The 12,422-nt window shown below is 53.5% G+C and overlaps 6 protein-coding genes across 6 annotated transcripts; 4 read left to right on the top strand and 2 right to left on the bottom strand.

Annotated features, from left to right (window-relative positions):
* Window positions 1-218: 218 nt before the first annotated feature.
* On the top strand, window positions 219-1,047 carry ARD1 (N-terminal acetyltransferase A complex catalytic subunit ard1; the record flags this gene model as incomplete). Its single annotated transcript, XM_064837472.1, is given in 3 exon segments — window positions 219-359; window positions 378-588; window positions 722-1,047. 3 exon segments carry the CDS (start codon window positions 219-221, stop codon window positions 1,045-1,047), a joined length of 678 nt encoding a protein of 225 aa, XP_064694795.1.
* A 1,104-nt stretch (window positions 1,048-2,151) lies between these two features.
* LTS14_004771 (uncharacterized protein) lies at window positions 2,152-3,255 on the top strand (the record flags this gene model as incomplete). The annotated part of the gene is made up of 1 exon (XM_064837471.1): window positions 2,152-3,255. One exon carries the CDS (start codon window positions 2,152-2,154, stop codon window positions 3,253-3,255), a length of 1,104 nt encoding a protein of 367 aa, XP_064694794.1.
* A 1,012-nt stretch (window positions 3,256-4,267) lies between these two features.
* On the top strand, window positions 4,268-4,795 carry LTS14_004770 (uncharacterized protein; the record flags this gene model as incomplete). Its single annotated transcript, XM_064837470.1, has 1 exon — window positions 4,268-4,795. The coding sequence occupies one exon, from the start codon at window positions 4,268-4,270 to the stop codon at window positions 4,793-4,795; it is 528 nt and encodes a 175-aa protein (XP_064694793.1).
* Window positions 4,796-5,183: 388 nt separating this feature from the next.
* LTS14_004769 (uncharacterized protein) lies at window positions 5,184-6,287 on the bottom strand (the record flags this gene model as incomplete). Its single annotated transcript, XM_064837469.1, has 1 exon — window positions 5,184-6,287. The coding sequence occupies one exon, from the start codon at window positions 6,285-6,287 to the stop codon at window positions 5,184-5,186; it is 1,104 nt and encodes a 367-aa protein (XP_064694792.1).
* Window positions 6,288-6,507: 220 nt separating this feature from the next.
* UTP25 (rRNA-binding ribosome biosynthesis protein utp25) lies at window positions 6,508-8,766 on the top strand (the record flags this gene model as incomplete). The annotated part of the gene is made up of 1 exon (XM_064837468.1): window positions 6,508-8,766. One exon carries the CDS (start codon window positions 6,508-6,510, stop codon window positions 8,764-8,766), a length of 2,259 nt encoding a protein of 752 aa, XP_064694791.1.
* Window positions 8,767-10,278: 1,512 nt separating this feature from the next.
* GPI10 (glycosylphosphatidylinositol anchor biosynthesis) lies at window positions 10,279-12,356 on the bottom strand (the record flags this gene model as incomplete). Its single annotated transcript, XM_064837467.1, has 2 exons — window positions 10,279-12,063; window positions 12,114-12,356. 2 exons carry the CDS (start codon window positions 12,354-12,356, stop codon window positions 10,279-10,281), a joined length of 2,028 nt encoding a protein of 675 aa, XP_064694790.1.
* Window positions 12,357-12,422: the final 66 nt, after the last annotated feature.

Genomic DNA, 12,422 nt, shown 5'->3' with positions numbered 1-12,422 from the left:
TTTGACATCTGGACAAGTGACTGAATGCGCTGTATAGCCTCCGTGGAGAGAAAACGCCCTCATGAATTAGCGCCGTTGTAAGTGAATGGAAATTCGGGGAACGCCTGAGGTGACAGGCGCGGCGTCGGAATACCGTTGGGCCGAAGCTTCAATCGCACTCCTACGACCCTGTCGAGGTATAGTGTACCACAAACGTAGGTCGATCTTAGAACGAAACCATGGATATAAGACAATTGCGACCCGCCGACATCCCCCATGTCCAACAGACTAACATCACGAACTTACCCGAAAACTACTTTTGCAAATACTACCTTTATCATGCTCTAAGTTGGCCTCAACTCAGTTTTGTCGCTGTGGATGTACGTAGTATGATATAGATATTGCAAAAGTATTACCGACTGACGGTGGACCTCCAGGTATCGAGACCAAAGAAGACACCATACGATGCACCAAAGATCGTGGGATATGTGTTAGCGAAGATGGAAGAGGATCCAGCAGATGGTATACAACATGGCCACATCACATCCCTTAGCGTGATGAGGACACATCGAAGATTAGGCCTAGCCGAGAAGCTCATGCGGCAGAGTCGTGAGTAGTGATGACTTGCTTGCCTTGTGCGTTCAGGATCGGAGAGCTGACAAAAAGACCGCAGAGAGAGCAATGTTCGAGACATACAGCGCAAAGTATGTGTCGTTGCATGTGCGTGTGTCTAACGTAGCAGCACTGGCACTGTACCGAGATACTCTAGGATTCAAGCAGGGTGGAGTCGAAGAGAAGTACTATGCAGATGGCGAGGACGCATACAGCATGAAGATGGACTTGGACTATCTTCGAGACGAGGCACTGGACGAGGAGTCGGATGAGGAGGATACAGTAGGCAAGGACGAGGGTGGCGAGGTAGGTAGTGCTGGCAAGGCTGGCGAGGGTGCTGACGGAGCGAAGAAGGAGAAGGAAAAGAAGCGGAAAGTACGGGTTGGGAGAGGCTTGGGTGTGGGTGAACTAGTCGAGCGGAATGAGAGCACGAAAGATACGAACGGATCATCATAAGATTGGCGCAGAGCGCAGGTGACAAAGCTCTTATACCGCACACTACTTGGCTTATCGAGCATTACCGCTGTGCTCACGAAACACCTTATGCAAACGTTCCTCCACCGCAAGGAGTCAGTTCTATGGTATTTCAGCTTGCCAAACTGGCTCATCATGGCCCCTTGGTATCTTGACCAGGACTCGGCGCCTCTCATGATCGACTGGTGGTTCTCCAGTAGCAGTGACGGAGGATTGCACGGGTGGCGACTGAGCCTTCATTCCCCCAAACGAGCACGGCGTCATGCATCGTAGCCTGCAACGTCATTGCCTCGTACTTGACCGGACCTTGGGAGGTGTCGAGCGATGTACATGCAAAATGCAGGGCAGCGATAAGGTTGAAACGACCTGCGGCTTGCCTGTCGATCCGCGGTGGACGTCGAGAGCATGAGGGTTCTGTAGATGAAATTGCGAGATTCGCGTGGTAAACCATACAAGATACTCACGGTAACGCAGTAGGACAGGAGCGTAGAAATCGTGTGCCCAGGAGCAAAGTCTTGCGCGTAACTACTTGACTTCGTAGGGAGTCAAGCGACTGCCCTTATTTTCCTTGAAGTATGCATGGTGCAGGTATAAGGCACGTTATGAGACTGTCTGCTCTTCAGTCGATGGCGGCTTCATATTCTTACCGATGGTCTCAAATGAGAAGCGACATGGCCTGGTGCAGTGCAGCTCGCCTTGTCTACGTTGTCTTCAGGCCACATTCGCACTGATACATATTCTCTACAAGGGGAAGTAGTACTTGGACAGTATCGCCAACAGGATGCAGTTAGGATGACATACAGCTCTTCCACGTGAGCGGGCACTTGGGAGAGATCAGGCTGAATGCGAGGCCAATTGCAGGCCACGAAATGCTGCCTCTAGCTCACTACATTTCCATCACTTCCTTATGTGGCAGTAGCGAGTCGTGAAAAGTGGTGATGGCACGGCAGTGACAGCCGTGATGGACGTCCCACTCGGGTCAGCTTTTGTAGTGATAAAGCTTGTAGGGTGGCAAGAATCCCACGCCCTCTTTGACTGCTAGCAGTCAGAACTAGAGATACTGATCACAGATAGACCTTAGCGATCATGAATGGCGAGACCAATGGCACGAACGGAACAAATGGTGTTCACAAGCCAAAGTACATCGAAGGCGCTCTGGTGCCAGCCGTACACAGATACGGCGACAACCCAGTAACCATACGACTATCAGACGAAGAACTCAACAGCGACAAGACGAACTGGGATACGATCCAAGAAGTGCTCAAATACTACCATCGAGATGGCCTCGTGGTGCTCGAGAACGCAATCCCAGAACACATGATCGATATCCTCTACAACAAGATAGTAGAAGACAACGACCGCTATCTCAACCAACCCCATATGACCTGGAATCAAGGCGCGGGCCCCAAGAACGTCTCTCAAGTCCCGCCCCTCAAGCCAGAGTACCTCTACCGCGAAGTCTACGCCAACAGCCATATGATTCGCATCCTCGAGAACCTCCTAGGCCCACGCCCGGAATTCCGCTTCCTCAATTCCAACGTTGCATGTCCAGGAGGGTCCGGCCGTCAGGCCGTGCACAGCGATGTTCACCATGATTTCCCGACCCAGCCGTTCGGCGTGGTAATGAACACCTACCTCCAGGACTCCAGCGCCGCGAATGGCGTGACGGAAATCTGGTGCGGCACTCACAACGCTTACCCCAAGACCACAGATAGTGTTCATGACCAACAGCTCCATGCCGAGACTGGGTGGATTAAGAAGGAGTACATCCAGAAGCAGGCCAAGATCAAACCACCCGTCCAACCAGAGATCAAAAAGGGAAGTATAGTCTTCCGCGACCTCCGCCTCTGGCACGCAGGTATGCCCAATACCTCCTCCCACCATCGCATTATGCTCGCCATCGACTACTTCGCCGAATGGTACCAATGTCCCATGGCTCTCAAACTCCCCTCCTCTATCCGCAAGGACGTGGAGGAGAAGTGGGAGATTAGTACGAAAGGGATCGAGTGGGTGGAAGGCGAGATGGACTGTCTGGAGCAGCCTTTCTTCCTCAATATGACGCAGGATCCGAGTAAGTATATTGTGCAGACGGAGAAGGGGTTTGAGGATTGGCGGGCACGAGAAACGGGGCGGTGGGATTTCGATAAGGGAAAGGTTGGCGAGAAGAATTATTGGACGGCTGAGGAGTAGGTTTTGTCTTTGGTTGTTGTTGCTTTTGTAGAATTGGAATCTCGTTCTGCGATTTGACTTGCTGCTCCGGATGTCTCATAGCTGTCGGCTTGCCGCTGGAGCCTGACCTGCTGGAAGTGCCACAAAGGCTTGATGTGAGTAAACCTCTAGAAATGCCCCTGTAGTCGACGACAACTTGCGGTCGTATGGTCGTGGCTCCATCTGCTCGCAATCTAACCTCCTCAACGCCTCGCTAAAAAGACAAAGAAGCCGCATATAAACATTTCCCGCGTGCCACGTTCACACCCCGATCAGCATCGTTACCTTCACAGATCAGCCAGGTACTTATGCTACTTCACAAGATAAGGACTCACCGCCATAGCCACACAGCACAAACTCACATACGGACTCAGCCGTTCACCTATCCGTGCTGCTCGCCAGAATGTGCCAAGAGGTCTAATGACACCGGTCAGTTACCGGAGAAAGTCGCAAGGAGAAGAGTTCCTAGATGACCTACCCAGCTTTGTTTCTATCCAGCCAGGCGGGGAAGACGCCGTGGAGATATGTGCAGGAGCAGATGAAGAGTAGCACGACCATGAGGAGGGTTTGAAATTTGAGGATGCCGAACATGCTGGGCGTTTTGGGTCTCGACCGGTCTATTAGAAAGGGTGATGACTATATTGGAAAGTGCTTGTCCTTAGTTCGAAGCAGCGGTGAATGTTACTGCTGTCGTAGTTGCCTATATGCTATATTCTTGGAAGTGAATATCTGGCAAGAGGCGTGTGAAGCACGCGAAAGCTGTGGGACGGCTTGAGAAGGGCTGGCATGTGACTTCCAGTCGTTCTGTTACATTCACTTCACTACCTCACATAACGACAGCACAACTGGCGATAAAGACATGATGCCTTCTTCGAAGCTTCAGCAATAACGTCGAAGCAACGCGATCCGGTCGTGGATCAAATCTCACACCACGAAATCCGACACCGTCACCAGAGAAGCAACACAACCACATTCAAAAGAACAAACCTCCATCATGGCCGACGCGCGCCCTACCCAACGAACCACCCATCGGCCTAACCGTCCCCACCAACCCACCACCCCGACCCCGATCTTTTCCCCAACAGACCTAGGCGAACTCCTCCACGCCTACGGCGACAACCCGCCCTCCCTCCCCACCACCCTCACAACCCTCGACTCCATCCTAACAGACTTCATAACGGAAACCTGCCACTCCGCCGCCTTATCGGCCTCTTATTCCCGCCGGCAAAAAATCAAAATCGACGATTTCAAATTCTTGCTACGCCGGGATGAAGGGTTACTTGGCAGGGTGTTGGAGCAGATGTGGAAGGAGAGGGCGATGAAGGATGAGAGGAAGGGGGTGGATTTGGAGGCTTTTGGGAGAGTGGAGGGGTTGGTGGGGGTGGTGGAGCAGGGGGGTGTTGTGGGGGAGTTGGTGAGGAGGAGAGGTGGTGGGGCTGGTGGGAGGAGGGGCAAGAGGAAGGGTGGGGAGGGTGGGGATGGGGAGGGGCGCAAGGTTAAGAAGGCGAGGAGTGAGGATTAGGGGTTGCTATGGCGGTGGTTCGATCATGCCACAAGCCATGGGTGTGGTCGTGAGAGGTGTGGTGTTCTTATTGTTAGCACGGCGTTTCTCCGGGTTCGGAGTTATGGCATATGATACCCATGGATGCAAAGTGCACATGACGACGTTGGGAGTTCGAGGAAAGTGAGAAGAGAGCGCGGTAGTGGGAATCAGCAGCCTCGACTAGGCGCCATATCAAATCCCACTATATGTGTATGCGCAAAGCTACTCAGACAAAACCCTCTACTGCTGCAAAACCTTGCTTCGCTTCTATGCTTTTTGTCGATCAAGTCCTGCCCTCTGTCACTTCCCGCCGTCCTTATCCACTATTCCGTCTAGCAGACTCAAGACAGCCTTCGACCACAAAAGTCTACTGTTCACCGCGCCGACCGCCTCGGTCAGCTTGTCCAGCGCGTTGCCCACCTCCCTCGCGTCCACCACGTCCTCCACCACCACCACCACCACCTTGCCTCTGCCCCTGTCCCTGTCCCTTCCCTCCTCCCTCGCCACCCTCCTTGCCCTCACCCGCCGGCGCATCACCAGTCCCCATCGTCAAGGCAGCCGTGGCAAGTCGGTTCGAGAGATCGATCTGCGTCCGGATAGTATTCGCCAAGTACGACACGAGCAAGACATCTTGAATGTGATTATTGAAATCCTTCTCAATCTCCTCGGGACTGACTTTGGGCGCGAGGGATAATGTGTTGAGTAGAAACTGGCCCAGTGCGGTCGAGGGTTCGCGCTCCTCGTCTAGCACATCCGCAACGTAATTCGCCACCCGCTCGAGCATTTCTAGTACTTGCTCGATTGCGCGCTCCAGGGTCTCGACGTCTGTTTGGAGAATTTGGGAGCGGTCTTCACGGTCCCGGGCGCCGGCTATGAGCTCTAGACCGGATTTCGAGGCGTCGTCGTATTTTATTTCGTGGGGCACGGGGATGAAGAGGCAGGAGTCGGCGGCTCGTTCGGCGGTTACTCCGATGGGGGCAGAGATATAGGTGTTCGCCTCTATATCTTGACCGGCGATGGTGGAGACGGTGAGGTGGACGGCGGGGTGTGGCCATGTGCCCTCCCCTTGCTGGGAGTAGAAGTTCTGGATCAAGGCGGAGAAGGTGTTGAGATCGCCGCTCGTCGCGTACCAGCCCACCAGGACCTCTTTCGGAGCAGCGCGGAGATGGAGTTCGAGCATGCGTTTTTGGTAGTCCATGTCCACTTCCACTTGCTCTTGGGTCTCGGTGTGCGGGACGGCGTAGCAGTTGGTGATGCTGACTTCGGTGCCATCTTCGCTGCGGGTGCCGAGGAGGGTGCCGATGACGCGTTCTTGGTCGGCTGGACGGCGCGAGGCGTGGTCGAGGATGCTGAAGAGGGCTTGAGGTTGGAGGGTGACTGCCACGGGTGCAGTGACGGCGGATTGTTGCGTTGCGATGGGTGCTGGGGCGAGGGGCCGGGCGAGGTGGAGGTAGTTCTTGGGGTCGCCCATCTTCGCGGTCTTGACGATGCAAGTCACTTTCGTCCTTTGCGCTCCGGGCGGAGAGGGAAAAGAGAGTCGATATCGGCTTTCGTGCTTGTTACTAACACTGCCACTGCGGGACACTTTCGACATTGCCCGCCAAGATTTCTTGCCGAATTTCTGTGCTCAGCCCGATGTGGTTAGCGTGGGTATTGTCGCAGACATGTGAAAAGTTCGGGATGAATTCGCGATGGAGGATTTGGTGAAGATGGCACCTTTTCGAGGACGAGGACGAGGACGAGGTCAGTCACGTGGTCGTGGTGGCAGCTTTAGAGGAGGACGACGTGGGAGTAGAGGTGGACAGCCTGGTGGCAAATTGGCGAGGAGTGGTATACGCACACGGGCAGGGTATCGCAAGTTCGACAGTCAACGAGTCAAAGATGTCGACTCGGACAGTGAGGATGGGGTGCCAGAAGCAGAGGAAGGAGTGGAGGAAGACGGCGGTGGAATGAGTGACGATGAGGAGGAAGAAGTCGTACCCAAAGTCAAGGCGTATAACGCACTTTTATCAGGCTTCAAGCAGCAGCAGAATGGCGACCAAGAAGGAAGCAGGAAACGGCGGAAGATTGAAGTGTCTGTACCAGAAGATGGCGCCGATCTTGACGAAGAGAGCTCGGTAGCAGGTGACGACACTTTGCTGGACTCGAGCGAGGGCGAGGGCGAGGACGAGGACGAGGACGAGGACGAGGACGAGGTGGATGCAGCTGATGCAGTTGAGGAGATCAACGGCGACGATGCTGAAGACACGTCAGATCCATACGAAGTGCACTTTGCTAGTGTGGACGAAGACGAATTATCTCGACGTCTTAAGAGTATTCAAAGCAATGCGTGGCGAACAGAAAAGCAAGCTGTACCCGGCATTGGCACCTTCACCATGCTCACTCCCCAAGGTGTGCCCGACTGGACAGCACGACAGTCGCACATACGCTCTTCCAGCGATCTGCCGCTCAAGAAGAGGCTGGCTGATGCATCTGCGAAGCGATTAAAGGATCTAGACCAGACTCAGCAAGCGATGGCACCCTGCCTTTTCAACTATACCGATCTACTCATCACAAACCGAACACCAAGCAATGCCTCCAGCCTACGGTCGCTAGCATCTCTGCATGCTCTCAACCACGTGCTGAGAGGTCGAGACAAAGTCTTGAAGAATTCAGATCGTATATCTCATGCTGAGAACCCAGATCTGCTAGACCTGCGAGACCAAGGCTTTACCAGACCGAAAGTCCTGATCTTGACCGAGACAAGACAAATGGCGTACCACTACGGTGTAGAGATGATCGAGCTCTTCCAGCCCGACCAAGTGGAGAACAAACAACGCTTCCAAGACGCCTTCTCCGCTCCAATCGACGAACACAGCAACATGCCAGAAGACTACCACGAACTCTTCAGCGGCAACAACGACAACAGCTTCTTCACCGCCCTGAAATTTACCCGCAAAACTATCAAATTCTTCTCCGCCTTCTACGCCAGCGACATCATCCTCGCCTCCCCCCTCGGCCTGCGCCGCCTCATCGAAAACGAAGACAGGAGGAAAGCGGACCACGACTTCCTCTCCTCCATCGAAGTACTGATCGTAGACCAAGCAGATGCAATGCAAATGCAGAGCTGGGAGAACCTGGCCATCGTGCTCCAACACCTCAACCTCGAGCCCACGGACTCCCACGGCGCGGACTTTAATCGCGTAAGATCGTGGTATCTGAACGGGCAGGCAAAGTATCTGCGTCAGACGATCGTGTTGACAGCTTATCTCACACCAGAAACGAATCGCCTTTTCAATACCTGGATGCTGAATTGCGCGGGTAAAGCCAAACTCACCTCTCCATACCCAGGCGCACTCATATCCCCCGCTATGGCGGAAATGGCAGGTATCAAACAAACCTTCTCCCGCTTCGTCTCGGCCTCTCCGGCTGCAGATCCAGATGCACGGTTCAACTACTTCACCACCGCCATCTTACCCTCCCTTCTCCGGCTTCCGAAACCAGCCGAGGGCCAAGGTGGGAGGGGCGTCTTGGTCTTCGTCCCCAGCTACTTCGATTTCATCCGCGTGAGGAACTTCTTCGCCACGAGCACGCTGATGCAGAACACGAGTTTCGGCGCTATCCACGATTATACATCTGTCCCGGACCAGCGACGCGCCCGCTCGCATTTCTTGTCTGGGAGGACTGGTATTCTGCTCTATACACAGCGGGCGCATCATTTCTTCCGGCTGAGGATCCGAGGGGTGAAGAGGGTGGTCTTTTATGGTTTACCTGATAATGGGACGTTTTATGAGGAGATTGTTGGGGGGTTTCTGGGGCAGAGTTTGAGGGAGGAGAGGTGTTCGGTTGCTGAGATGGGGGTTAGGGTGTGCTTTGGGAAGTGGGATGGGCTTGCGTTGGAGAGGGTTGTGGGGAGTGAGAGGGTTAGGGGATTGTTGGGTGGGAATGGGGATACGTTTGACTTTTTTTGATGCTTAGCGTATGGGTCATGGGAGAGAAGGTTCTATCGGCCGCATCGTGGCAAGTGAATAGGAATCTACGTTTAGGCGTCACCAATCAGCTCGAGACACGCGATTCCAACAAAGACCCGTGCTTCCCATCATCCTCAATTTTCACTCCATATCATCAATCACTCTCTCGCTGCAAGCCTGCCACACCATTCATGGACCCGGAAATGAAACCCACGGAAACCGCCTCAGATGGCGCTCAGACCTCTTTCCTGAGGGTGCCTTCAGAGATCCGTGGTCGGATGTACAACTATCTAGTTCCCAGAGATCACACCTTCAGCATGGACCATCTGGGCAACTGGTTCAGTGATAAAGCGTCTTGAACACCAGCACAGGCCGTCGCACTAGCAGCCACATGTTTCGTGATTCGAGACGAGATTGAGGCTATGCTCTACGGCAGCAACACCTTCATCTTCGAAATCTCCGAGGCTGACCTTACAACGCTTGGGCGCTGGTTCCGGGGCACGGGATCGAGGACGGGGAGATATATCAGGAATGTCGCTTTCTGTCGGAAGGAGAGCGAGAGAACTAAGTTCTTGCTTAGTGACGAGGAGATGGCGGCGTGGGTGGTTGATATGCTTTGTCTCGGCATCGTGTGTCGGGATGCGGTAGTGTGGCGGCATGCGTTGAAGAGTGCGAAGGTGGATGTGCGGTTTTTGATTGGTGATAGGGAGGCGGCAGAGAGGTGCTATCCGGCTTTGAGCTTTGGGGTAGAGGCGAAGATCTGTCGTGTTTGCTGCCGGCATGATGTGGATTCGGTGGAGGGAGAACAGGACGCATGTACGTGGGGATCATGAGAAGGCGGGGGAGAGTATTCAGCAACGCGAGCGGAAGGGTGCGGAGTTCCAGGCTAGGTGGAAATTTTGGGAGAGGGCTTCGAATGTGCTAGGAGCATTACCAAAAGGGAAGGGCGTGGAGTTGCGGCGAGAGGATATGGCAAAACTGACGCACTCTACTATCGAAACTGGCCTCGGCCTCCCCTTCGCCACATCCTGCCTTGAGCAGAGTTCTTGGAATTTGGATACTGCTCTGCGTGCCTATAGCATGAACAAGGATTCCGTTCCGACAGACGCATATGACAAGGATGGGACGTGGAGCGTCCTGGCCAAACCGGATGCCTCTGGCGCTTTGCCGATGGATGTGCTGAGCAAGCTTCTGCTTTCGAAGCCGAGACCGAGGTGGTTGCGTTGGCATGGTATGCTTGTTCTTATGCGGAAGCGAGGGAGGGGTTTGGGTTTGAGTATGCTGAGGCTTTGAGGAGGCTTGTTGAGGCGGATTGGGGGGATCCGGCTGGGTTGTGAAGGGGATTGATGTAGGGAAGTGCTGGGGAGGTGAAGCTTACCATGGAAGAAGGTATGGTATGAGGCCGGCCTGATGCCTTGGACACTGTGGATTGTGTCTCAATGTCGCTAGTCGTGGCATCTGGACTTGTTGCCGGCGAGGTTGATGCGTCCCTAGGTGAATATGTATTGGCCTCTATATACCATAATTGGCCCTTGCAAACGACTCTCGATGCAAGTCCTTCACACACCAAACAATCACGTCTCCTCTCCTCCTTGAGTCGTCATGCCAATGAGTATTGAAACCTCTCCAGCACTCCTCATACACAGTATCCTCCAGCACCATACTCATAACCGGCTCCAGATGCTCAAAGAACACCAGATACTCGGGCCATGCTCTCCTCTCCTCATCACCTCTCCTCACCGCATTCTTTCCAGTCTGACCTTGAAGCTTCTTACGCTCCCAACTAGGTAAGATGAGACTTCGATCCTTCAGATTGTCATCTATCCATGATCCAGGATGATTATAAAATACATCCGCTTCGTCCTGATAGTCTCTTCGTTCTTCCAACGAGAGATGGAGGGGTGGTTCGCATGTCAGCGCCCATGCTTGAATCTGCGGGTGGACAAAGTGCGAGCGCCAGGGTGTGCTGTGGCAGGGCATTAGGAAGCCCACGGTGATATTGGAAGAACTTATGGGATGGATCTGATCCGCGTAGCCGTAGTGTATCGGATGCAGTCGATCCTCTTGTCGATGCCGGAGATAGTGCATTACATCAAGTGCGCCGCGTTTGTGTACCAGGGTTGTGTAGGCGGCGATATAGATGTTCGTCGTGAGCATCAGCAGTAGTATGCCGAGTCTAACTTTATCGGTTGTGATGTTGCGGAAGAAGTTGGCCATGGGCTTTGCAGCAAGGACGTGGAGGCTCGGAAGTAGTGGATAGATGAACCGCATTTCTTTGTGCCCGATCATGGTCATGGTTATGACCGTAGCGAGCACTGTGACCGAAAGCACGAATCTGGTTTGTCGTTCGTTATAGCCTTGGAAAGAAGGTAGGTCTTTGCCGGGTCGCAGTGATGTCCAGATTCCGACGACGGCGAACGGCAGTGCAGTTGTAAGGAGCAGTGGAAGACCTTCGGAGAAATAGTAATCGATACGGTTGATGCCATAGAAGCCCGCGACTGCGTAGACAATGTTGAAGTATAAGAAGTTGACGGGTGGGACGACCCATTTGCCATAGAATGATCTATCCATGCCTATGGAGACAGCGAGCACACCGGTACCGCAGATCAAGATCGCTGTAGCAAGCTTGATGGCCCGGTCAAAGCTACCGTAACGATATACTATGATGCCAGCAATCGTGGCCCAGATGACAATATTTGTTGGGCGTAGTGTGCACGCTACCGCCGCAGTCGCCAGTGCATAGTAAAGGTTATCTGGAGCGTCAAGAACAGCCTCTTTGGCATTTGATCTCGACTGATTGGCTGTCGATTCCGTCTTGCCTTTCGAAATAGGATCGCTGCCTTCCAAGAAGCTCTTGAACTGATCGACCATTTCCTTGGTATCCAGATCAGCAGCTTTGCGCGGTGCTACAGACTGAGTTGCTGCGTTGGACGATCGTTCCATTCGGAGTGACCAATACCATGGCCAAAGGTATAAAGCCGCAGCAGTAAGTGTCGTCTCTAGCGAGTTGGAGAACGTCCTGGTGGAGAAGAAGAACTGCCAAGGGCTAAGTACTGTCAGTGCTAAGGTGGCATAGGCTGCAGTGTGTTGAGGTCCGTATGCTTCACAGCCTATCCGCCAAGTATAGAAGTCGCCAATCGCTGCGATGACAGCTTGAGCGATCCTAGGTGCGACGATCAAGATCTGAGCACGACTGTCAGGTGCGGTCTTCAGAATGTTGGCAATTTGATCAGCGAAGCGATAGACTGCTGCAAAGAGCATGGGATGGATTGATGATCGAAGACCTTCTCGCCATTCCTGAGCACACAATCAGTAGGGTGTTCCTAATTTGAAAGACAGGTACCCACCCATGTGATCCAAGCTCCACTGTCTGGACCGAATGCAAGCTGCCATGCTGGCTCAAGAGACTGGAAGTATTCGTCTGGCTGGAAGAAAGTCTGAACGACGAAGACATTGACGACACGTATAGCAAGTAGCGATAGAAATACGTAGAGCGACACTTGAGCTTGTCGTGGTGCTGAATGGACGGCCGCCTGTGGGCTTCGAGGCCGAGTAACCGCTCTCCGGGCATTTCGATCAACATTAGCCATGTTCGAAAGGAGTCATTCATACAATATGAGGTTTACAGAGAAGACAATGGCAGGATCGTTTACCTG

The sequence above is a fragment of the Recurvomyces mirabilis genome (genome assembly GCF_035927965.1).
Source record: "Recurvomyces mirabilis strain CCFEE 5264 chromosome Unknown scaffold_11, whole genome shotgun sequence".
Lineage (NCBI taxonomy): Eukaryota > Fungi > Ascomycota > Dothideomycetes > Mycosphaerellales > Teratosphaeriaceae > Recurvomyces > Recurvomyces mirabilis.
This window is presented reverse-complemented; position numbering and strand designations above follow the sequence as displayed.